At 43.0% G+C, this 27,698-nt stretch overlaps 1 protein-coding gene across 1 annotated transcript in view; it reads left to right on the forward strand.

Annotated features, from left to right (window-relative positions):
- stk32c (serine/threonine kinase 32C) overlaps positions 1–27,698 on the forward strand; it is a 110,443-nt gene that overhangs the window by 76,614 nt on the left and 6,131 nt on the right. The window contains exons 5-11 of the mRNA XM_080781792.1: positions 14,817–14,854; positions 15,741–15,830; positions 16,725–16,828; positions 17,894–18,010; positions 22,106–22,231; positions 23,601–23,729; positions 27,240–27,307. Coding sequence (XP_080637918.1) covers positions 14,817–14,854; positions 15,741–15,830; positions 16,725–16,828; positions 17,894–18,010; positions 22,106–22,231; positions 23,601–23,729; positions 27,240–27,307 — 672 coding nt within the window. The remainder of the gene's footprint in view (positions 1–14,816; positions 14,855–15,740; positions 15,831–16,724; positions 16,829–17,893; positions 18,011–22,105; positions 22,232–23,600; positions 23,730–27,239; positions 27,308–27,698) is intronic.

Consider the following 27,698-nt stretch of genomic DNA (forward strand, 5'->3'; position numbering starts at 1 on the left):
ATTGCTGAATTCCTACAATGCCCATAATGCTTTGCTGCTGTTCCTCAGGGGGAGGCTGCATGTAGGTGTGACTTTATCCTCCCATTTTCTACAAATAACAAATGCACATGGAAGTGACCCAGTATTGCCATGTCTGCTTATTATAAGCAACTTTGGGATTATTTTTGTTGCTTTTAAATATTGGTGGTTCACTGGTTGATGTTTTGTTTTTTTTTGGCTCGTTTCTAAAATGTAGTTGATATTTGGGCTTTCTTCCAAAAAATTTTTACACCAGTGGTTCTTCATGAACATGCCAAATTGCCAAGGACCCCCAAATTAATTTGTATTTCTCCATTTGTGCCATGGAGCCCTCTATTAGATATGTGTTGTTAAAATGTTTCAAAGATATTCCACATTTGCACTTTATCCACTCAAGATTTATTTTTAAATAGCCGGCTTATGTGCCTAATATGCACATAATATAAATAACCAAACATATATGTGCATATTGTTTTTGGGCTCGTTTGCACTTTGCATGGACATGGTTGCTTATTTCTCACAAAGTCAAATAACTGGCAACCTTCACGGCTTAGTTCATTGCAAGAATAACAAACCTCACGTTGACTCAGTCATACGTCCACTTTTTGCAATTTTGCTAGCCTTTTTGAAGTGGATGACTAAATAACACATGAAGCCATGTGTTCTTTCTTGTACAACGTGAAGTCTGCTTTTCCTTGAACCAGTAAACGGTTGGACATCAGATTTTGTTTTGGAAGAAAGTATTCACTCTTCAGAAATTAGACAGAGCCGCTGCATCCGCATGCTGTCTCCGTTATTTGTCGTGTAGCTTTTTATAGCAAAGCAAACTAAATATATATAGGCTAAATTATCATAGTAGCCTATCACTAAAACTAAAAAAATTGTTTCGTCATTCCCACACAATGAAGAAAGTCTGTGATTGACATTGAAGGGAGATGCATTTTATAATAAAACAAAACGTACGTTTCATATTCGTGCGACTCCCAATAATTTCAGAGAACACTGTAACCTTGTAACCACGTGTCATCATCATTTTAATTAGTGTTTGTTTCACTGTAGTTCAACTGTATGGTATTGCAATCCCCAGCAAAATGATTACATGGAGAGAATGTTATGCAATATGCCATGTCTGCCAAATGAAATCGTTCAAATGAACACTTGATGGAATTTGGGGTGCAACCTCCTTTTCATTGTTTACATATAAGAATATGCAGCAAGCAGGTGTACATCATGTAAACGTTTTATTAGATAACTTCATTATAGCTGACATAAATGACATGAAGGCTTGGAAAATAGAATATTCTTCTTTATAAGGTGAACACAACTCTTCCCTCGATGCAGCAGTTCCTCTCACGTTTTGAAGGCTGAAAACGACATCCGTATTGTCTGTCCTCCTGATTCCTGTAAATCAAATGAGAACAATATATGGCCATCATCTATCCGACGTGAAGCCTGATTTATACTTTGTTGCATGCATGTCGTTGATGCACCGAAAATAACAGACCTACAAGCTCACAAAGTGTCGAATCCGCGATGCGCTGTAGAATCGAGAGCTTGTAGAACTTCTATTTTCGGGACCCAACGTAAACGATATGATATAACATGGCTGCGTCTATGAACTGGAATCTTGATATGAAACAAATAGTACATGACTGACACTCTGAAATACACACATAGCCTAGCTACTACCCTAACTTTATACATCTCTCACATTAAAGCAATCGATTGCTAGATTATGCAAGTTTACATAATGTTTACACTTTGCAGAAATACTATGGTTCACATGATGACGCTCACTCGTATGACAGTCATGTTTCAGGGCTACAGAAATACTTACTTGAAGTAAAAAAATATCCAGGGCCAGGCTGCCGTGCATGCTCGTTTCATCTGCGCCAGGGTTGCTCTTCTGTGTATTCCGGTTCAAATAAATATTGTCCGTGGATTAGTATGATTATCACACTCTCTGCACTGCAAACGCCATGATATTAGTACACAAACAATCTGAGGAATGCAGCGGTGGGGGTGGCCTGGGGTTGTAGGTGGAACGGACACCCCTCGGGGCTGTCTTCAGGTGTAGGTGGGCCGTGTGTAGGTGACGCGCATACTCTACGGTGACGCGAGGTTAGACTGTTGTAGTCCGGAGGGGAGGGGCCATCGTGTTTGTGACGTACATAACATGCAGAATTTACCAGGATATCTGAAAACAGAGATTGCGCACAGAAAAACCCAGAAAAAGTGTTTCTAGTGCCCTAAACATCATTAAAATAAGATCAGGTTGTGTCAGGGGTGAAGTGGCCCTTTAAGGGTTTTATTTCATTTTTTATTTTATCCCATTCTGGGCGGGCGCCAGGAACCCCTTTTGGTGTTTTAAGCATTATTTTAAACTTTAACTATTGAAAGGTGGCACGCTACGAGCTTGTATGCTATTTTTGAACAATCGTGGAAGTGTGGCGCAAACCTTGGAATATTCTTTCAGAGCAACCGATTTTAACTAATATCTTTGCTTCTGGGGGGTGCCCCTGGAACAACATATTTTGAGATGGGGGTCGGCGGCCAATTACATATAATTTTTGGAGTTCTTGACATGAAATATTGAGCGATATAGGCCTAGAAACATAGGTATTTCAGAAAACTGTCAGGATTTAGAAGACATTGTTTTAATTTTGATGTCAGGTCTAAAAGGGTTATTCATGAAGGTGTGCTCTGTTCATATTTGTGCTGCTCTGTGCTGGCTGGTTCCATTTCATTGTATTGAGAGCAGTCTGGAAAATGACCTACGGTAGATGTGAGGAGGGTTGCTGCTGCATGCACAGTCAAATCTGAAGGGGGGGGGGGTGAATCCCTATAGGCCAATTTTGTAGTTACAGTATATCTATCAAGAAAAGCGTACAAAAACATGGCAGGCTAGTAGTAAGCAACACAGCTGCAGCTAATACAATTCATAATAGGGGTGTTAAAGATTTAGGCGAGCAACAAACCATGGCCCGTGACCGGAGGCTTTATGTTTCTGGGTTGTCGGGGCGGTTGCACGCACGCACACACGCACGCACGCACGCACGCACGCACGCACGCACGCACGCACGCACGCACTTTTGGTATGTCGGATAAACGTCTGCACCCCGGGGGGCGATCTCAGGAACCGGCACAAACGTTTACTTGGACTGAAGGACTATAGATTCTAGTCAGTTCACTACAAGTTGAAGGTCAAAGGTCAAGGCCAGAGTACTGACCTCACAAAACATGTTCATTAAATTCCTTCAATGTCTTAATTTACTACACATACGGAGGCACAACAGCGAGGTTTAAATTGTTGTTTTTACCCTGCCGTCATTTTTAACCTGAACCAAACTATAAATGCAGCCTTGTATTTCATGACCCTTAAGGTTAATAGCTTTGTTGAATACCGGTAGGTCTAATCACCTGCAGGGCATCCCCACCTTCGCCGTCATCACAAATGTGATGATGTCAGTACATTTGGTTATGGACATTTTTAGCCCATTTTCTTTGCAAAACTAATGCTTGGAATGGATTCAGCGTCATCATAGTTTGACACGTCACATGCTAGATAAGGCATGATGAAATTCAGATTGTCTTTGCCTTGTATAGGTTGTTAATGGTATGGTCACAAATTATGCCAATTATGAAAATTGCTTAACATTCTAAATGCTGGGGAGTGGGGACCCATACTCAACATTTCTAACATAAAACGTTGTTGTACTCAACATGTCCGGGTTCACAATGAGCTCTATGGGCTGGCAAGTATAGTAGAGTCTACTACTGTATGTGTCACTGTAACATAAACATTAGCATACAGTAGGCCTATATTTAAATATAGCCTCTGTGTACATGTGCCTGGAATTGTTACCATCCGTCTTCATCAAATAAGGCTGACTCGGTCGCTATCTGCAGCTTTTGTTTGGAAATAGCTGAGCACAGTGTGTGTAAATGGTGCATTTATATACAGTATGCACCAGGAGGTGCGTGCGTGCGTGCGTGCGCAGGGCATTACTGAAAACGAGCATTCATGCTCACAGCTCAGCATATCTACCCAATAAAAAGGTAAAATAAAAAGAACTACCGGTAATTCACAAAGTCAATATGCAATGTCCCCGAAACTTTGTGAAACCAGCGCGAGTGTATGAGCCAGCAAAGTAATCACAGTTCATTTTCACTATACACAACAGAGCCTCCTTGTCTGCCTGATGATAAATGATCCTGCCGTGATCTAAACATCAAAACTGTCAATGATGCATCGGGAGCCTCGCTACTCTTCATTTCTCACTGTTAAGGTGGTTGCACACTGGACGCGTTTTCGGAAAACCGATGGAGAAACGCTGCTTATTTTGTCCTAGCTCTCCCCATATGCAGTGCATGTGGAAAAGTAACAAAGTACTTTTACTTAAGTACTGTACTTTAATAAGTACAGTACTTCTACTCCACTACATCTCAGAGACAAATATTGTACTTTTACTCCACTATACGTTAATTTGAAAACTTTAGATATTAGTTACTTTGTAGATTTTGATTATTATTACAAAACATACAATAACTCCTTCAAAACTCCTTCACATTACAACGCGTCGCTTGTAGCTTGTAGATTGCTATTTTCAGCAAGTGTAAAAACACACATTACGACGGCATCAAGGCCCGCCAAAACACATTTTAGCCGAATAAATCAACTGTAGATTTAGGCGACTAAAATCCTATGATATTGGATTTAGTCGACTACAACTAGACTAGACTAACACTAAAACATTCCAGGTGACTAAAACTATATGAAAACTATTCAAAAGACGACTAAAACTAAAATCAAAATGTGCTGCCAAAATCAACACTGGTTTCACACACCACGTTGAGTTTTGTGACAGGAGAATAAATACTATACAATTATTTTGTTGTGCCAAAGGGAAGAAAGGGTATCCTAGCAACTGCCACCGTGCCCGCAAGGAGGGGAAATTAGTCTGAACGAGAGACGAGAGGAGATAACTATAAAGAGAAGATTCCCTGGGGGAAATAAAGCGGTAGCATCTTCTCTTCCGTTCAATACATTATTAACTCACAAAGGCAATTTGATTTAGATTTTTTTTTCTTAAACAACAGGAAACAGACATAAACACAGACATTTGGAAGCAAAGAGAGTGCTTGTGGGTCTGTGTTGGGCACATTGCACAATGAATAGGAAAGGAAAGAATACACATGGCGTGTAGTTAGACATTGCTGTTTTTCATGTGCCAAGGAGCGCAAGTCCAGATATAGAGCACAGACTTGTCCTTCAGTTCCTTGTCCCCCCACGGTGGACCGCAGCTTGGGAACGAATTACTCTCTGAGGTGGTTTAGTAGAGCCCCTTAGGGAGGGGGAGAGAGAGAGAGAGAGAGAGAGAGAGAGAGAGAGAGAGAGAGAGAGAGAGATAGAGAGAGAGAGAGCGCATCTGAAGGTGAAGGACACTGAAGGAACCGTATACCCTGTGATATCATGAGCCTTTAGTTTGCCTTGACCTGCTGCTCAAAGAATGAGGCTATAGTCAAATCCTCAGTGTTGGTTTATCTCTGAGAGTGTGCAAAGGTAAGGGTCCATTTGGTTACATTTGTGTACCACTATTAGAGTAAAAATATATATATGTTTATGGATTTTACTGTGTAGGCTTTGACAGGACACTATAAAAGGATGGAGAAGCACAGAATACTCTCCATGAAGGACTGAATTAATTCGCTTTCCTGAGGAAGTATTGATGTTGGTGTGCTTTGTGCTACACTGCTTCTGTGTTTTTCTCATGTTGAGGTGTTATTAAGATATTTATGCTAGTCCACACGGCAACATGCAGGGTTTTCCAACTGATTTTGACCCAGGGACCACCATCCTGACTAAGAGCAACCTGGGGACCACCATTATTGTGTCGGGTGGGTCCATCATAGACCCACCTGACACAATAGTGGTGGGGGTTCAAATTCATGCATAGGTTAGTTTTCTCTGTTCTTCTTCCTTCGTTCCTTCTTGTTATACTAACTAATCACATCATCACACGCTACATTCATGAGCTGGACAACAAAAATCGATAGTTTTCAAAGGCACACCATTTTTGTTGGATACAGCCACATTTGAATGCATCAAAACTATGTATTTATTGTGTGTGTGTGTATATATATATATATATATATATATATTGATCACCTATAACATCCAAACAGAACATTCACCTCTCACAACAACAGGAGGCACTGCTCTGAAGGGCGTCAAGGACTTCAAGTACCAGGGCTCATGGGTCAACTCTACAGAGCAAGATCTAAAAGTGAGAAAGGCACTTGCATGGAGGGCCCTGAATGGCATGGCCAGTGTATGGAACTCCAACCTCCCCCGACAAAATCAAACTCAGCTTCTTCTATGCGACGTAGAATCTGTTCTCCTACGTATATGGCAGTGAATGCTGGACCCTGAAGCCAACTCTTCAGAAGGCTCTGCTTACGTCACGTGTAGTGCTCAACATCAGCTAGAGTACACATGTTTCCAACGTGAATCTGTATGCTGGAATATTCAGAGTGAGTGACAAAATTGCAGGACACGCCAAAGACACCAAGGGGCTGCCAGCCAGCAAACTGGTGCTGTGGGAACCAACACATGGGCACCGGGCCCGAGGACGTCCCATACTAACATAATATGTGGATGTACTCAAGAAAGATGAAGGAGCGCAAAGCACCAACGAGCTGGCCGGATGTATGGAGAACCGGGATGACCATAGACTTGGCTGGCTCTATAAAGTGCTCTCTAAAGGGCTCTAAAGAAACATTGTAATATTCTCAAAGTCCATAGACTTGGCTGGCAAACGAAACCATATATGTCCTAAGTGCTCTAAACAAACATTAAAAATCCCATAGACTTGGCTGCCACATGATGTAATTTTCAAAAGCCATGCATTGGAGGCCCTCAAAAAAAGGAATAGAATCCCCCCTACACTGAGGGGGCTCCATGCATCAACACATCTGTCTGTTGAAATAAATTAGAGGCCAGTTACACAACTGTTGCAAATCAGTCAGGGGGCCAACAGAGTCACTATTGGAGGGGAGGGAGAGAGAGAGAGATTAGGAAAGAAAGAAATACAGCCATCCTGTCACAATAACTCACAACGAACCTCAGCAAACACACCACAACACACATAACCTACTGTGTATCAGTCTTCAATTGAAAATTACCATTTGGAAAGCATTATAAAGCCCAAAACCTCTAGCTCGAACCAAAAGGAACTGGCAAATTCACTCATAGGATTATTGAAGTGATGAAGAAAGAGCCACATATATACCAATATACCATTCCCTGTTACAACTCACATACCTTCAACGGCAGACACAACTAAACATACAAACTGGAGATTCACATCAGCATTCAATTTCAGAGCCAGAAATGGTTATTGAACGTGTCCCACCGTCCAAAATGTAACAGTATTAGTACACCAGCTTGAATCACACTAGTATACACACAGCATACAACACAAGCAGCAGCAGCAGCAAAGAAGAAGAAAAAGGGGTAAAAAAGAGTTCCTACCTTGAGCCGTCTCCTACTTTCATCAGTTGAGTTGGAAGTGATGCCAGGGTCAAACTGTGTGGAACCCACGGATAGAGTGATGAGCCCCCTAGTGGTGTCTCCAGTCATCTCCATCCTCCATACATCTGGCTAGCTGGCCAGTACTTTCCTCCCCCAGTATCAATGGCACCGACCAGCCTCATTCTCTTGGCTGCCATCTTCTCACTCAGCCTTGGATGTTTAGTATACTGCACTCTGGTGCAGGGCAGGCTCTAGGGTCCATTCTGGTGTAGGGCAGTGGTCAGGGATTTAGGGCAGGCTCTAGGGTCCAGCATTATGTCACAGGAGAATGGACTCAGAGAAGAAGCTGAGCTTGCAGGTCTGGGGTCATCACCCTGTGGAGCAGGTTGAAAGAGACACCATAAGCTTTGAGCTTTTCTGGGTCTTGCAGGGTTAAGTAAGTAAGCAAGCAAGAAAGAAAGCTGACCAAGAGCCACACGGTACCCTGTCACAACTCACTAGCAACAGTAGCCGCAATTTGAAACTCTAGATTTGTTTTATAATGGGATGAATCTAGAGTTGCAATACCCTCCATTGACTCCCCATTCATCCAATTTGCTTTTGCGATCTGCTTGTATTAAACGACGTTAAACTCACCAACATTGCAGCTGTAGGGCAAGCTTGAATTATCCTCTTTCAATCTGCCAAGCGTTTGTTTCATAAAAATGCACCGTAGACATGTTATGAGCTACTTTCTGTCAAGGAATTCTCTGCAGGTGATTATTTTAAGTGTTAGTTTGGAAGCACTCGTCGAAGTCACTGAACGGCCCTATGTACCACCTGTCTCGCATTTGCACATAATGCAGGAGGCAGCAGTGCGACCCGTTAATAAAGAACAACCAAGCTTGGCAGATTGAAAGTAAAGTAATTCAAGCTTGGCCTAGAGCAGCAATGTTGGCGAGTTTAACGTTGTTTCATATAAGCAAACATACATCGCAAACGCAAATTCGATTAATGGGGAGTCAATGGAGGGTATTGCAACTCTAGATTCATCCCATTATAAAAGAAAATCAAACTACAGCTATAGCAACAGCAGACAAACATACACAGCCTGCATACGATCCTGCCGGTTACAACATATTACAGCCATACAGTATACCTATTATATCATGTCACAACATACACAGCCTAGTATACTCTAGTATACTATACATACAGTAAAGTACAGTGTACGCATGATATACATAATGTTAGTTTTATATCGTATAAATAATTTAAGGAATGAAGCTATGGGGACTATAGGGTATGCCTTGAAATCAGTTGTGCAATTCAGGTTGTAACACTTTCAATTAAACCATAATTATTTGGTAAACAGTTAAGAATGAAGTTTCATACAAGGATTTGGTGCTGTGACACCCCAAACAAAACATTGTGTATATTCGCTCACACACACACACACACACACACACACACACACACACACACACACACACACACACATGCTTAGCAATAGCATAGGTAGCTAACTTACCTGCAGAATAAAAACAAATCGACCAAGCAGTTTATGAAGATGAATTAACTTCTCTTTCATACTGTCAAACACTTGTGACTGAGCAGTTTCCACTTCCTAACAACCCAGACTACTCTACTCAACTTCCACGAGGTGTAAAGTTACATTATAAGTTGTTAATTTAACTCTTTCTACATTAAAGGAGCTTCTGTCTGTTTGTTTGCAGCAGGTGTCTGTGTGTGGAGGGGGGAGGGGGAGGGGGGAGGGGGCGTGGCTACTAGAGGATTTTAAAGAGCATGCTTGAAGCCTGCTCAGTGGTCATAGCCAAGGACCCACAGGCCTAAAAGCTCATGTCATGACATATTTTTTATCTGTGTTTTTGAAGGGCGCTAGCAGCCTCCTATACACAGGTATAATGTTTGTCTTGGTATGTTTGTTTGTCTTGGAATGGATTCATAATCCTGAAAACACCCTAGTTTGACAGGTCACATGCTACTTAAAGCATATACAGTAGGTTGTCTAAGGTGTGGTATACATAAATTGCCATAATTTGTTTTCGGAAGAGCAGGCCTCTCATTCTGTGGCCCTTAATGACCAAATTAATAGAAATGAATCACACCTGTGTGAAGTGAGGGGCGCTCTGGTGTTTTTAAAACAAACGTTAAACTAAAAACAAACTTTAAACCTGTATAGGCCTATAGGAGGGGCTAGCGCCCCTCAAAAACACAAATAAAATGTCATGACATCACAGGTCCTCTAAAATGTTGGGTGACTGGCTCCAGGGAGTGTCTGCTTTCTAGGGTGTTCATGTCAAGGTCCATTATTTATTCTGCATTTAAGCCACGGACCACCATTTGATGACATTTAGCCTCTCTGACCCAAAACCTGTCGTTGTTGAATAATATTTTGTCCACAATTCCATGCTGTATTGATGTTGGTACCATTAGGAGAGATAACAGGCTGTATTGATGTTGGTATACCATTAGGAGAGATAACAGGCTGTATTGATGTTGGTACCATTAGGAGAGATAACAGGCAAACGTTGATCAAAATAACAATTCTTCTACATTCTATAATTCTGTGGACTTCTTGTAAATTAAGTAATGCAGATATTTAACAATTATTTAACTCTTGGGAGCGTAAACGCTCTCGATAGTTATTAGTTAGGGTCCATTTGGTTATACCAACTCTCCATCATTTAAGTTTAACTGGGGACCACCTGGAACTCCCTCAAGGACCACTGGTTGAGAACCACTGTCCCAGTGGGATTCCTTATAGTAGTGTTGTCATAGTATTTCACAGTGAATTGTATTTGCCATATTCCTGTTCAGAATCGAACTAATCAATAGTTCAGTCAGGACAACTCAAGAATGGATGGAATATATATTTATTGAATACAAAAGAGCAATATATTTATTATGGTTTGGAGATGAATTGGATCTGCTTTTAGGTACTGTGAGATCAAGCGCATCAGTCCCAACCATAGGGACTCCTCCGAATCCCCCGTACCTAAACAGCAGATCCAAAACGACAGGTGGTAAAAGTTTAAGCAGACAGCAGTGTGTGCAGCAGCAAGTAAGCAAGCAGATTGAGCCGGTATGAAAACGGGATGAGTGTGTGATTGGATGAAGTGAATCACGTGAAAGTGATGCTGAGGCGGCCCAATTAAACTGCACTGAGTTTCCTGGCTAAACTTGCTCTGTGACACTAACAGGCACGATGCTCATTTCAATAATTCAGACTTAGTTCAGACCCAGATAGGATGGAGAGGAGGATCGTGTCATCAGCTAATCTGATGGTTGGTTGGGATGGATGATCTTACAGTCAGTGTAGACTAGAACTAGAGAATGATAGGGGATAGGGGATAGTACGCACCCTTGTGGAGAGCCTTTGCTTGTGCACAACTGCTCATTGTGTCTGAAAAATCACACTGTGTGAACTGAGTGGTGCAACTCCATGTGGGGATCCCCGGTGGGTCCCCAGAACTTCCAGACCCAGCGAGCCATCCCGCGTCCGAAACGGTCGAGAAATGACAGAGTTACTGTGTGGGGGAATTAGCATTTAGCAGTCACCTCTCCCTCTCTCCCCCTCTCTCTCTGTAATTAACAGGCAACAGTGCAACACTATCTCTCTCTCTCTGTTTCTAGCACAACAGCGCCACTTTTTCCCCTACTTGGTACTCTAAACATAGGGACATGTAGGGACATAGGTTGAGACATAGGGACATAGGTTGAGACATAGGGACATTGCTGTTTCTTGGAGTGGTTGCACCACTCAAAAATGCTGCTGGTAAGGCCTCTCTGTAACCTCTGTAACAGGTTCTTGAAGTGACATGGTCTTTATTGTCCAGTGCGATACACAATCGTACAGTGCAACTTGCCATGCGTAACTGTTGAGGCAGAGACTGTGATCTGTACACAAGAGAACAAATTGTTTTTCAGGGGAGAGCAGACGTAATGTTCTGTCCAGACAGTGGCTCTGTGAGTATTTATCTGATTTATCCTGTGTGCATCATTTCGATACACAACAGGTGTGTACTGTGTAGTTCTGCTTCTGAGTCCAGTTAGTTTGACTCATGCAGGGTGTGAGGGCTTGAATCAACTGTCTCCCGGCCTTAGTTAGAACCTACCGTCATGACCAGAGGTGTGAGACCAATAGTCCCAATGGAGAGAGCCATGCATGTCCTTTTTGGGGATGGAAAGGATGGCTGAGGTTTTCCACGGCAGTTTGGATCCAGTTTAGTAGGATATAGCTGAGTGAGTGAGTACATGTGGTGGATGGCATGAGGCTCTGTTTGAGCTACACCATGTTGGATGCCAGCCATGCATGAATGTAAAACCTGTTCACTAGGTAGAGAGGAATCACTGAATCACCCCTCCACACGGCCCATCTTCTCTCTCTGTCTTTGTGTTTCCAGTGGCCATGTTGTTAATTCCCTGCTACGCTGTTACTTAGTGTACCTTTTTGAAATGTTCGCCCAATCTTCTTATTGTAATGGATTTTGGATTGGTTGATGGCCTGTTTCACCCTTTTGTTGACCTGGTTTTCCTCCTCAACAGATCCTGCAAAAAAAAAATCTCATTAAGGTGGTGAAGCAATCAATAGCCAACTCATTATAAGTGAGTAAATTGTCTCCAGCCAAGTTTCAGTAAATGCCACGGGTTCCTGCAGTTTCTACAATCTACCACATTTAGCCGTTTGACCGCCAGGATTAATTAATCTATCTATCGCACATTGCCAAGGTTTTATCGCGCGTAACCCTTATTTTGAAGAGCCAAATATCCGTAACCGGTTACAATGACAAAATGCTGTGTGTGGTGTCTTGGCCGGTTGTTGTTCTCTCGGACGGTGGTGAAAAAAACCTGTCCGTGAGTATTACAGTGCCTGCTGTCGGCCGTTGAAAAACCTTGTTTTCACCAGAAACTACATTCAGTGCTCCGATTTGGAGATACAGGCCATTGAAAGCAGCACATAGAGTGCAAGTGGATGCGAGGCCAAATCTCATCAGGTGGTCCTTGGCTCAAACAGACCACATGGCTTGATATGAAAAAGGTTGAAAACCACTGGCATAGATTCATGTTAATATTCCTGCAGTACTACGTATATTGCAAGTTTTTGGAGTTATTTTTTCTTTATTTACCCAGGGTAGTAGCTGAGCACAAGTGCTCATTTTCAGCAACGCCCTGCACATAGAAACACACACACGCATTAAAACCTGGGAGCTGACCAGTACAACCACAGTCTAATATACTGTTGGCCACTAAGCAGCTCCACTGGAGCAATTGGGGGTTCAGTGCCTTGCTCAGCGGTGTTGGGTGAGTGATGACCAATCACTTCCCGACCCAGATTTCTCCTGCCCGCCCGGGGAATCGAACCGGCAACCTTTCGGCAACAAGGGCGCTCCTCTAACCCTTAGGCCACCGCTGCGACAGGTTGAACCCTTATTAGGTCAGTTTTAGTTTGTGTCTCACTCCTACTTTATTCGCCTTTCTCATCTTTCCTCCTTTCATCTTTTCCTCCTTTAGTGCTCTACGACGCTCTACTTTATCTTTTTAATTATACGGTACATTACAGTGTTACATTGTCCCCATCAGTCATTGTGACACAGTGGAAGTATAAAATAAAATAAAAACGGCATGAATCATATTCTTTCCAAGTCTGTCACAAAATGTAATGTTTTCCATCAAACCAAGTGACACATACAGTGGCACTCAAACTTAATATATACACATTTCTCCCGTGAATATGTATTATATACCGGTATACATGTAGTACTGTATATCACTAGTCTATTCAGTTGAAGTTAGCAATATACAGTAACTAGCCCCTGTGGACACAGAGGCATCCTATGGGTGTCCTGTGTTTGTGTGTGCGTGCATGCGTGCGTGCGACCGTGCGTGCGTGCGTGCGTGTATTCTCTCTGTAGATGACGTGTATTTTTCACACCAGCACGCAGGACACACTGCATAATTAAATAAGCTGTGTGTGTGCTCTTATAATTGCCGTTGGGGAAGCTTAGAAGGGGCTGGGCTATCCAGAAAATGTTGAGATGTTGAGATGTGTATGTGTGTGTGTGTGTGTGTGGGTGCTGTCTGTGGGTACCCAGCATAATGAGCATGTGTGGACAAACCTGAATGAATCTCCTGGGATTAGTAATGGCCGTGTTCTCATATTCGCTTTGCCAACGAACGGTTGGGGTTCATGTCTCTCTTTCTCTCACTCATACGCACGAACACACACACACACTTTTCGACATATTGCACCAACAAATGCAATTCACACATCCTCCCTCGCCTCACCCGCAAACAGCTCCCACAGGCTCCGACAAGTACACAACACATCATACACACAGAGAACAGCCCTGACGTGTATAACTGTGGAGTTCGAGCTGTTTGTAATAGAGACAAAGAAATACTTTAAACAGGTATTATCTGACAATCCACTGGCACCTTAATCTCATGTACAACGCACCGTTTTTTGTAAATCTATTGATAGTAATTTCTTGGTTGCAAAAGAGAATATCAGCACGTTGTACATGAGATTAGGTAGGCCTATGCTGTACCAGTTGGATGTGTCAACACGAGGATGAGGAACCAAATGCAGGCGACAGGATTCAGAACCAGTTAACTTAAAGTGTTTAACAAAACAGAGAATCTTCCATAATGGGCAAACGAAGGCAGGTAAATAACAGGACTTTCAGAATACGTACAGGACAGACTCACTCGACAGGGAAATACGAACCAAAAAATGCAAACACAGGACTTAAATAGACACAGTATAACAGGGAACAGGTGGAACCAAAATGCAATCAACACTAGGATAGGCTGGGGGACTAACAGGACACAGGTGGAAACAACATGACACGTCACAAGGTAACCTACCGTGTGACAAGGTAGGCAACAGTAACTAGGCAGACAGGAAACACTAGGAACCATACTACAATACACAAAACCAAGGCAGAAAACCAAACAGAACACAAGACCAATACAGACTGAAATGACAGAAGCATAATTTAAGTCCAAAACCTAAATAAGGACAGTCAGTTAGACCAACGGAGCTCGCACAAAAACAAATTACACCCACGTTTGTGCACCCGTAAACCTGTGATAAACCTGAACGATTATTCACAGTGACAAGGCAATAGATGTGTTGTTGTTGTTACTCACTGCTTAATAGCATTGGCCTATAAATGATGACAACGCAATATGCATAGCACTGAATTCTGTTATACCGTGGTATACTTGACATGCTAATGATTTGTGTCTCTTCTCCCAGAGACGTCAAGCCAGACAATATCCTGCTGGATGAACAAGGTAAGGATAGTATGTAAACTTTGGCGTGCATGCGTGCGTGCGTGTGTCTGACTGACTGACTTAGAAACGTGTGACACAGGTCATCATCAGCTACTAATTGAGGTCTTTGTAGTATGGTAGATTAGTAGTAAGACCTGTACACCTGTACGGCCCGGGCATTTTCGCGTGAATTTGGCCCAGACTGGCCCACCACAACCAGCGAGCAGATAGCAGAAACTCTACCGCCCACTCCGTCGAGGCACACACAATCAAACAAGCCCTAATACCACCACTTTTACAGAACAACATAAATGATACAAACCAACAGACAACTACACAACCCTTTTGTAGAGGGTTTATTTGTCACTCACTGATACAGGTACAGTGAAATTATCATGATGGCACTGGCAGAATGGCAGCACGCCCGGACCTTTCCTGGTGGCCTGCCACCTATTGGCCTGCACAACGTTTTGTCCCGACCCGACCTTTTGGTGTGGTTTGGGCTTTACAACTGAAATGAGACATTAAATATTGATTTAGAAATTACAGCCTTCCACTTCCATAACAAACAGAGGCAGAATAGCAGACCGCAGAAGGCAGAATATAGCGGTCAAAGAAGTTTAGGGAGAAGGAAGGGTTTATGGAACCGGCAGAAATAGGGCCCTTATAGGGAACTGGCATAATGACTAAAATGGGAAAACGGAGGGAAAAAAATCTAAAGATCTAATCTACCGCACTGCCAGATCCTGTTAAGAAAAATAAACACACAAACACACCGGTTGGTTGAGTTTAACAGAGATGTCAAATACTACACCAACCGGAAAATGGTATCTCTGAAAAGGATCTTGAAGAAAAAGAAAAAGAAAAAAAACAAGAAAACATTTTTTTTGTCCTTTCCTCCCCGAAGGCCACGCTCACCTGACAGACTTCAACATCGCAACGATAATTAAGGACGGGGAGAGAGCGACAGCCTTAGCAGGAACCAAACCATACATGGGTAAATAAAACTCACAAACCCCTGAGAGTTATACGTGGTTGTAATTGTATTACACGGCAATAATAACCATGCTCTTAACCATGCTCGCTTTGTAGATCTTCTATTTTTGGCGTGCAATGAAGCACATAAATCTGGCTTTATTACTGTACACCACTCACATATTTCTTGTAATATTCTTGGAGATCCATTAACTGTTCATTTTCGGGATTGCTCAATAGTGCGATTTGCAGGCTCACAATAAGTGACAAATTATGTCACTTACGTTGTGGGCTTGTACATTTGCTGTTTTTGCTATTTAAGAAAAAAAGGAAAAATGTGAGTGTGGAAAAAGTGAGGATCCTGATGCAATAGTAAAATGAAGAAAGGCCCTTCCTCCTGTAACTATCGAGTGCTCGGATCCTCTTTTTCCTCCCCGTTTTATCCCATTTGATCCAGGAGCACCACAGATACCTTTTTAACTACCTTTAAGTTTTTAAGTAGTTAAAAAGTTAAAAGTTTTAACTAGGCTATACTTGTTTCTCCTGCGAGAACTGCGTTGTTCTCTCTCTTAGTTCAAGAATAAACGAATCCGCACACCGATTTTTGCTCCCAGATATATATATTTTTACTTCATGTGGTAACGTTTCGAGCCAATCGCTCCTCCTGAGGAAGAGCTTCGGCTCGAAATGTTCCATTTGAAGTAAAAGATATATTTGGGAGCAGAAATTGGTGTGTGGACTGTTTTTCAGCCAGTTTTTCTGCCACTTGTTCTCTTGTCTCTTATACCCATGATGGAGTGACTGCAAATATCTTGGAGCGGTGAAGAAAAGGCCTCTCCTAAATCTTTTGTTCATTATCACTGCAATTTGGAACTTTTTTTCTGTCTGTATGTACTGTATGCCTCCCCTCGCACAGCTCCAGAGATCTTCCAGTCCTTCGTGAGCGGAGGGACAGGCTACGCTTTCGAAGTGGATTGGTGGTCACTAGGCGTGACGGCTTTTGAGGTGCTGCGTGGATGGGTGAGGCATGATTTGGAAATTGTGTATATTATAGCATGGAAAAGCATGTATTTCCATGCTATTCTGCTTAGCTTATAGTCATATATTTCCCTGTCTTGTCTTGTATTATATCTTCTCTCTTTGCCTCCTTTCCTTATACCTAAACCTCTCTCCATCTGTTTATACCCCTTCCCTTCCTTACTCGTTTTTTCCCTGCCCTCTTCTGTTTTCCATCTCCTCCCGGGGAAGGCTTCCGCTGCCTCTCCTTACTTCCTCCTCTCCTCTCCTCTTCTGTCTCTTTATTTTCTTCATCCTATTCTCACTCTCTCTCCTATTCCTCGCTCTACCTGTTTTTTTCTCTTTGTTTCCCATGTCAGTCATTTAATTTAATTTCACCTATTCTTTCTCTTTCCTCTTCTGCCTGATCTCCCTGTTTGCTAAATCTGCTAAATCCCCACCTTCAGGGACGTGCACACATAGACATCAAAGGGGGCTTGAGCCCCTGCCCTTTTACCCGTCTGTAAAACAACTGGCCTCTCCAGACCATGAATGCAGCGTTTACTACAGTGAAAGAGATGCAAAAATGCCACTCATTTCCATGCCGTGCTGGAAGGCAGCATTCAGGAGAATTGCTTTTTTCCGAAGTCTCCTGAACTTAAGTTGGAACGTAGCATTTTGGCGCTCAACAAATTTGTTTAGAAATCCATGTCGTTACACTGCATATTCAGTAGCTAAAGAGTGCTGGGTTGCGACCCGAAAATGGCTGCTCATCAAGCTCGTGAGCTTGTAGATCTGCTATATTATCGCTATTTTTGTCCAAAAGTGCCCTCTTACAGGATTTCAGCCCCTGCCTCTGTAACACTCTCTGCACGTCCCTGCCCACCTTGATATTCTTTCTCACATGCCTGTTTGCCCTCTCCTCTCCTCTCCTGGTTCTCGTCTGTTCTCTCTCTGCCTCCATCCTTCCCAGAGGCCCTACGACATCCATGCCAGTAACTCTGTTCTCTCTCTGCCTCCATCCTTCCCAGAGGCCCTACGACATCCATGCCAGTAACTCTGTTCTCTCTCTGCCTCCATCCTTCCCAGAGGCCCTACGACATCCACGCCAGTAACTCTGTGGAGTCCCTGCTGCAGCTCTTCAGTACAGTCAGTGTGCAGTACAGCCCAGCCTGGCCCAAGGACCTGGTTTCTCTCATGAGGAAGGTGAGCGCTGCCTAGCAGGACTTTGAAGTCTATTTATTACCGCCGAGTCTGTACCAAACTGTGTGACAGCTGTCAGTCATTAGATTTTGACACATTACCAGCTGACAGCAGGTGTGATCAATGGCTGAATTAAGCAATATCACACGAGAGGGTGTTCTTCATTGTCATGAATGCACGCCTGCGGTGCCGTATAGGAACTCGCCAGAAATAGCAGCACCGATCGTGGGTGTATCGGTTTGACAGAACATCGTATAGCCTTGTCTGTTTGTGACACCTCCAACCCTTTACCTGTGGGATTGATTTTCTCTCCTCTTAACGGCACTTCTGAACATCGTATGGAAAATGTAATGGTAGTTGCAGTAACCTACAGGTGTCTGTTGTTACGACGGCGTGAAGAAATTAATGGAAGACAACTTGAAGGAAGTTGAAGAAAACGTTTTAATCGGGTTGTTATGCCGTGTTGAATTCAAACATGCACAGGCGGTGCTGGTCGTGAACGTGCATCGTCGTTTACCATCCAGTTGTGTTTGATCTGGGACGAGCCTTCATGTTGTGTGCCAAATAACTAAACGTTTTAAACGGTTGTTTCAGCCCGTCGATGTGTTTTTTTCAGCCCGTCGGGACTACAGACACATGTAGATTACCGCGACTGCCTTCAGATTTTTCATACGATGTTCAGATGGTAATAATTCGACATTAAACTGGCACAACTTACTGACGTGGGCGGGAGCAACTCGAGACATCTCAGCCAGGGTCAGAGCTAGCAGCTGCCAGCTAGGGTACGCTACACAACATAAAGCAACTTTTTGTCAAATAATAATAATAAAATACTAATTATCTGTGCCTGTGTGGGCACTGGTCAGAAGTGTATTATCATGGGAGGACAATGGTGTAGATGGCTCTAAATTAATGCACATAATATGAGAGCAAATATTTGGAAGTTTTACTTTTATGCGTATACTGTAATACACTGTAGCTTACATTTCCATTATTTCTATATTAATTATACCCTATTCCTATTTAGGAATTACCTGTCTGTCCAGAGCTGTGTTGCTGTACAGTAGGTACAGATCGACAATTAGACGGGCTGTAAGGAGGGAACTTTGGGGAAATGCTAGAAGCAAATGTGTGCAGCCATCTCTGCAATATACACATCTATTCTTCCATTCCTATCATAAAGTGATGACAAATTATTTGTCAAATGTAGGTCTCCGGGTGAAATTCCCCAATAAAACAGTTGGAGTGGCTACGGCCACCCCTATTACAGATGATAGCCCCCCACCAATGAAGAGGGCATTACCTCCTTGTCCTTAATCTGAACCAGAATCTGGCTCAAACATATATGGATGAATCTCACCAATCTGCCATCCCTCTGCCATTTTGTAAACAATTGGGCAGAGCCATGGGCAGTCCTTTTTTAAGGAGAGGGAGGGACTAGGACAGGTGGGTGGTCTTAAAGTAGGAGGCGGAGGGACTGGATTAGGTGGGTGGTGCTAAGGTTAAAGGTCCTATAAGTGATTGAGAATGAAGGTTTGGTCGATGACAAACGCACTGCTAATCAATTACCATGTTCATCTGCGTCCGTCAGAGCTGCAGATGGACGCAGACAGATGGACCTCGGTCAAATGAGCAGAGCATGGAGAGGAGAAACCCCAGAAACCAGGAGACGGGAGGGTTGATAAGGAGCTTCACAGACTAGTGGACAGGAGACGGGAGGGTTGATAAGGAGCTTCACAGACTAGTGGACAGGAGACGGGAGGGTTGATAAGGAGCTTCACAGACTAGTGGACAGGAGACGGGAGGGTTGATAAGGAGCCACAGGGACGATGGAGGCATGGGGCTATGGCGGGGGTGGCAGGATGGAGGGGAAAAAAAGAGTAGAGGACATTTGGGGGGAGGAGAAGGAAATGACAGATGGAGGGAAGGGATGGAGTGAGAGCGCGACATGAGAAAGGCAGGGAAAAGGGAGCATTTGTGCGTGTGTGTGTGTGTGTGTGTGTGTGTGTGTGTGTGTGTGTGTGTGTGTGTGCGCGTGCATGTCTGTGTCTGTTAACTCATGTGAATGTCCGTCTTGTGGTGTGTGTGCTGTTGATGTGGGTGTGTATGACTGTGTCAGTCTGTTTAGCACATACTGACTGAGCACCTGCCTCCTCCTGTGTCCACTCTCTCTCTCTCTCTGTGTCTGTTGCGAACGACTGGCGTTAGTCTGTTCCGCTCGGCTGCTAATCAATTAGCATGTATAAGCTCCATGGAGACGCGCCCAACAACAACAGGGCCCTCCAGCCAGGAGAAAATCAAATTGGCCTTTAAATCATGCACCGTCCGTGAGACTGACTGTGAGTTAACACAAGGTGCTAAATACAATATAACAGCGTGTTCTTTTGTTATAGAATACAGCAGTAAGCCAGTAACACCACCCATGGTGGGGTTTCTTTCCATGGAAAAGATTGTGCTCATGTGCCGTTGCAAACAGATTAGAGTTTTGATACATGAAACACACGCTGATCACTGTCAGATTGGACTGATTAAGAGTGCCCCCTGTTGGTGACTATACACTTAGTAAGTGTATGTGGTGTGATTTACAGTACAGTACAGCAGTGGTTCCCACAGTGGGGTCCGGGGACCCCCAGGGATCCTTGAGGGAGTTCCAGGGGGTCCCTATTATATGCTAAATCATAATTAGGAACCAAATGGACCCTGGGGTCTGTAACTCAGTGTACAAATGGAACCAAATGGACCCGTGCACTCTCAGAGTTAAATTAACTTTGATTTTACAATATAAATTGGGGGTCCCAGAGATAGACATGCCATTAAATGGTTGAGAATCTCTGCTAGAGCCTCAAGATCTTCTCTTTGGGTCTTTGGGATATATTTTCAGAATGGGGCACCGCAGGATGATGAGTATGATTTTGGGGGTCCTTGACATGACAAACTGTACAGTACAGACTTATGTGATTGACCCGTTTTATTGCTAAATAAAGGAAAGACAGTTTGAAGTGGTACAGCGATGTCAATTATGCATAAGGCGGGGGGGGGGGATGTATGCAATTATAGCTGCAGAATATTGTTCTGAGGACATATAGTAAGTAGCCTACACACTGGGGACTGTGCGTCAGGCTTCAAATTAGTAAACGTCCTGAAAAATAGATGATCTTTAAAAGAAGAAGGCATGTTATACTGCGGACGTGAATTGGACTGCATGTTCATTTGATGAAAAGTGCATTTTAAATGGCTTTGATGAATCAGCTTTGTTTTTCCACCGTCACTTTGATGCGTGTTAAGTGAAGCTCAGGCTCTCTCAGGTTGTCAGGGGGGTGCCATACGTTGGTTATTAGACATATCAACAGTCCTACAGTCATTACAACACCGTCGCTCCCGACAGTTACAAATCACCCGTGCTGCGGGTTAAAAGTCACCCGTGGCTCCTGACATGCGTGGCGGGTTAAAACGAACCCGTGGCGGGTTAGAATCACCCGTGGCGTCTGCGTGCGGTTAGGGTTAGTTAGGTCAGTGTATTGGGCAGGGTGTCAGACTCTTGACTGTAGGACTGTTGGTATGTCTAACAAAACACCGGCTATCCAGCCTTCATCAGTGTTGACCACACTGATGAAGGCTGGATGCTCTCTCAGTATGATGTAGAATAGAGTTGAAATAAATAGAAAGTTGAAATGCACTCTTGTCAGAGTGCGAGCCATTACCTTTATTTTTTGTGATTTTTTGTTGATTTGAATGGATATCACGCCAGAAGTCAAAAGTTAGAGTTAGAAGAAGTAATCGATCGATACATTGACACTAGTGCCACACAGAAAAATCTCGAGTCGATTTGGACTCTAAGAGTGTGCAAATGGAACCAAATGGACACGTAAGGAAGGATCCATTTGGTTCCCTTCCTCTTTGCACACACTCTTGAGTTAAATCAACCCATTAAAACCGGGAAAGCAACAGTCTTTCAGAAAACTCTTAGGTATATCGCTGCAGTTGGGCAGCAGTTGTGACTTGTGTGCGTGCGTCCACAGACACGCACGCACGCACACAGGCACGCACAGACACGCACCCACACACACACCTGTTCCTGTGTTTCTCCCTGGCCTCCAGCTGTTGACGGTGAACCCGGAGCATCGTTTCTCCAGCCTGTCTCACATGCAGACGTCTCCGTACCTCGCCGACGTCAACTGGGACGCTGTCTACGAGAAGAAGATGGACGCCGGCTTCGTGCCCAACGTGAGTGTGGATCCTTCACAATGACACATGGGAATTCACAGTCAGTCACAAACAGCAGACATACGGTACATGCAGACAGAGGTGGGTACAGGTACAGGTACAGGGTGGACTGCCCTTATGTCAGACCTCCCGTTAGGCCCACCCCTGCTGCGGGTTACAAATCACCCGTGCTGTGGGTTACAAATCACCTGTGCTGCGAGTTACAAATCACCTGTGGCTTCCTGTGATGTTAGGGTTTGGGAGTGTTAGTAATGGTCGGACTAGCGGGAGGTTGGACCAAAGCCATGCTACCGGTACAGGCAGGTGTGTGTGAAAAACAACACACACCCACACCCACACCCCCACACCCACACACACACACACACACACACACCATTGTGCATTGTTTTGCTATAGTTGCAATATCAGTATAATACGTGTGCATACAAATATTATGTAAAAGTAGATAGATTGGCACTTAGTCAATCTGTACGTCAGCTACAGAGTAACTAGGTGTACACGGTGTGCAGTATTTGCTGCAGCGTGGTGGTGAAAGGTGTGCAGTATTTGCTGCAGCGTGGTGGTGAAAGGTGTGCAGTATTTGCTGCAGCGTGGTGGTGAAAGGTGTGCAGTATTTGCTGCAGCGTGGTGGTGAAAGGTGTGCAGTATTTGCTGCAGCGTGGTGGTGAAAGCGTCGTGCCGTATGAATTATCCAGAGGCATTTTTTTGCTGCTCATTCATGCTGTGCAGCTCTCACGCTGTCAGTCTTTCAAGTGCTCATTCGTGTGTGTGTGTGTGTGTGTGTGTGTGTGTGTGTGTGTGTGTGTGTGTCGACTACAGTAATTCACCATATATCATATCGTTGCATGTCTGCTATGCATACTGTGGTGTATTTATAGATCACCTTTGATTGATTGATTGCAACAGTTAATCAAACTACTGTAATTATTTAAATTAATTATAATAAAAGCATATAAAATTATAGGTTTTCAATGTGACGTATTGTGAGCTTGTAGATCATTCTTTTTTAATTAACATAAGTGGTTAAGCATAATAACCACTATAATTCACTTTTTCCCACATTGATTCATTGATATATATATATAAAATCAGAAGGGGATCTCTGATAGTGAAATCAATGAAAGAGGTACCGCACACTGTCTGGAACTCTTTATTAGGTCGACGTGGACAGATAAAACCAACCAACCTTAATGGAGGTATGCATCTGCCTTATTCTAAAAGTTTAGTTGATATACATAAAATATATACTTACCCCCCAAAATATTATTTGATTACTGTATATCGCAGATAATTGATATTGACAAGAAAATAATCGATAGTTGATTGATTGATTATTTATGCTGTGTGATTATGTGATTATGCCCAACAGAAAGGTCGTCTGCACTGCGACCCCACGTTCGAGTTGGAGGAGATGATTCTGGAGTCCAGGCCACTGCACAAGAAGAAGAAGAGACTGGCCAAGAACCGATCACGAGACAACAGCAAGGACTCCCAATCTGTGAGTCACTGCATACACCCTTTAATTAACTTCAACCTGAGTGTTACTCTGTGGTTCTCAAACTGTGGGCCGGTGGGGATCACTGGTGGGCCACGAGGGTATTGCAAGTGGGCCCCCAAATAATTGGCAAAAAAGTAACATACAAGAGTAACATATAAAATTATAGGACAAGGGACGTGCAGAGAGTGTTAGAGAGGCAGGGGCGGAAATCCTATAAGAGGGAACTTTTGGACAAAAATAGCTGATCTACAAGCTCTCAACGCGTTGCGCTGCGACGCGTTGAGAGCTTGTAGATCAGCTATTTTTGGGGCGCAACCCAGCACTCTTTAGCTAGTGGAGATGTATGGTGTACGACATGGATTTATAAACAAATTTGTTCAACGCAAAATGTTGTGTTCAAGTTCAGGAGAGCAAGAAAGGAGTGGCATTTGCATTTCTTTCACCATAGTAAACGCTGCATTCGTGGTCTGGAGAGGGCAGTTGTTTTACAGACGGGTAAAAGCGCAGGGGCTGAAGCCCCCTTTGATGTCCATGTGCGCACGTCCCTGATCAGGACAGGGTGAGATGGAGGCAGATGATTCACTGTGGCGAGCACTGAAGGGAACAGCCGAAAGGATAAGAAGAAACTGGATGAACACTGAATAATAACCACAGAGTTTCCGGTTGAATACCCGGAGCACCGGCAGAACTAGGCAGCATTTGAGCTGTGAGCTTGGAAACATGTCTCGCATATTACGTTTAAACTTCACATTTACCAACTGTCGCTTGGCAAAAAAAAGAGTTGGTTTAAATCAGTGTAAAAATGCATCCCTTTTTAGTAGTGTCAAGGTTGAACAAACCTAGAGATTTTTGCCTTGGTTCGGAAATATTTATTTGTGAAGGCTAGTAGGAATGCTTTTGATCAAAATAGAATTGGACACCAAAGCATCCCCCCTGAGTTACAATATGCCAGAGTTGTCTTTGATAACAGAGAATGCCTTTCTTTTTCTCTTCTTTTTAACAATCCAGTCAAATGGCCCTTTGCTGTTTTTTAGACTACCGTGCCTCCCTGTTTTTTGTCATAGTAGGCAACTAGACAGTAGACATGCTTACCGTCTTAACTCAGATCAGATTACCATTTGGGAAATGGAAAAGTACCAGAGGCCGCTGTAATACTGTTACAGACGGTACACGGTAAAATCCTAGGTGTTCATTTAGCTCCAAGGTTCTCGGACCAGTAATGATCCCTTTGGGTCCGTTTTATCACACTCTCTGCAGGGTTAAATAAACACTGTAGGTTTTACTGCATGTATATCAGTGGTGTTCAACCCTTTTCATATACCAATGCCCATTAATTATTCAGCATTTAAGCCACGGACCACCGTTTGAGGACTTTTAGCCTCTCAGACCCAAAACTTAGTCTTAGAATATTTTGTTGTCGTTGAAAGATGTTGTCCAATGTCCACAATGACATGCTGTGGCATCATTAGGAGAGATAACAGGCAAACATTGATTTCAAAATATCAATTAATTCTACATTCTTGAGTTATTGTGTAGACTTCTTAATTGTAAATGAAGTAATGCAGATGTTTAACAATAATTTAAGACGAGAGTGTAAAATGAAACCAAATGGACCTGAAAATTGGAAATACTCAAGTCAAGTATACCAATAATTCTAAATTGTACTTAAGTACACTAGTACAGTACTTAAGTAAACGTACTTAGTTACTTTCCACCACTGGAATCATAAGATAGAAAGGCACTTTGAGTGGCAGCTAGGTCTAATGATTCTCTGCATGGCTTACACTTGTCCCCATGCCAGCTGCAGGTTCCCAGACTTCCCACATCCAAAGCCCGTATTTTTAGAATGTTGCTGAGCCATAGCTAAATATAGCCATGCACAGTGGTACATATTCGGCTGTGTCAAATACCAACTAACTGACTGTAAAAAAAGAAAGAAAAGGCAAGCACGACTAACGGGCAGCTGGCTGGCTGGCTGGCAGCAAGCATTGTCTGCTTCATTCTTAATCATCTACCCGTCTTAAAATAGGTACTATGCAGGGTCATTTGAGGCGTAAGCACCGGAAAGACTTAAAAATGTAATCACAGCCCAGCAACAGATGCTGTACGTGCATAGGCAATGTGATTCTGATACAAAAGAAGAAATGAAATCAAGTTTTGAATAAATAAATTGAATTAGAATAATGAGTAATCCCCAGCTTCCTATGTTTTCAAGACTCTCCTTAACCTTATTACTGGGGCTTTCCACTGTCCTGGGGACTGGGGAAGCAGACGGCTCTCATCACATCAATTATGGCATCAAAGTTATTGATGTCAGCCTTGTCTTGTCTGTGCATTACATTTTGTGTGCCATATAGGAGCACTCTGGAGAGCTTGTAGATGTGTGCTTTTTTTGTTTGTCTGCGTGTGTACGTACATTATTACAAAGATTTTGAAACTACCCCATTTTGTTTTTACGGCCCCAGGGGTTTTAGGAAATAAGAACTTCTATTTTCGGCTCGGGTCAAACAACCAATTTGAAGACAGTCGGTGAACAAACAAGTCAGGACTGAGTAGTGAGTTGTTATCTAATGGGGGGGGGGGGGTGAGGTCAGGCTGTGGACTGACAGGGCAGGAGAATTCTGGACTGTTTGCAAGGGTGGCGAAGATGATGATGATGAATTTGACCATTATGTGACATGTCTCCAAATGTCTATTGGTTGGCGCAATAACTAAAGCTAGTATTAAGTATTGAGAAAAATACAAATGAAAATGAGGCATTAAAAATAATAATATATATATCTATTTTCCTTAGTCTTATAGTCTCTAGATATGTGAACAAATTTGACTGTGGGACTGCTATTGGATTTTCTATTGGTTGTTCAGTTTGACCCACCAGTTTTGAGATGTTTAATGTCTTGCAGAGAAACAGCGAGTTGGGAAAACAGGCTTGAAAGGTTCACTTCTAGCTACATTGTTTAAGCTATTTCAGCTCTGACATTTATTTCAGACATACTATGTGAAGAGTTTGACTGTGCTATTAACTAATTTTGGAAAAATAAATAAATAAATCTCCACTGGTGAAAAGCTGGAATTTGTGCGATGGCAGGCTCTCAGTCAAATCTGGTCACATATGTTGCTGTTTTTTGCACTTTTTCTGACCTTTTTCTTGCACCAGACCTGACTAATCCATAAAATAAAATAAACAATAAAAAAAAACTAAGGCTAAAACTAATAAATACTGAACAAAAACTAGGCATTTTCAAAAAGGAAAAACTAAACTAGATTAAAAAACAGATGACAAAACTGAAATTGGAAAAAAAAAATGAGACTAACCCAGGTGAGGAAGTGAAATGGAGATGATTAAGGTGATGACGAGGAGGATAATGACAATGTTGGATAATAATGATAAGAAGAACAAAGACTTTATAATGATATATTTATATATTCTCTATATTTATAATATAGAGAACAGAGATAATTAAGGAGTAGGAAGTAAGCTCTCATGAGTGTTCCTTTGTTCCCATGCAGGAGAACGACTACTTACAAGAGTGCCTTGAAGTGGTGCAGCAAGAGTTCATGATCTTCAACCGCGTAAAGTAAGACACAAGCTCACGCTGCCATGTGACATATGTGACATTCTGAAACAAGATATTTAAACACAATGTATTAAGAGTAAGGGCCAATTCATACTCCTATTTTACCGCTGTTTCGGCGCTGTAGTGCCGAAATGTTTTCGGCTCGTCAGAAATTTTCAGTAGCACCGAAGAGCCGACTTTAGGACGATACCCGCCCCCCCGAACCTCAAATGACGTCAAATTGTAGGCTCTACAGCGCCGAACCGACTTTTATTCGGCTCTAAAATAGGAGTATGGCCCTAAGAAACGATTCTGTCCAGCCTGCATCATCGTTCCCAAATAATACAGGATGTAATTGTATTGGCTTCCTCGTTGACCGTCAGCTTAGCCCCTTTCGGGTCCCTTGTTTACC

Source organism: Protomyctophum bolini, assembly GCF_963924005.1.
Source record: "Protomyctophum bolini genome assembly, chromosome: 14".
Classification (NCBI taxonomy): Eukaryota; Metazoa; Chordata; class Actinopteri; order Myctophiformes; family Myctophidae; genus Protomyctophum; species Protomyctophum bolini.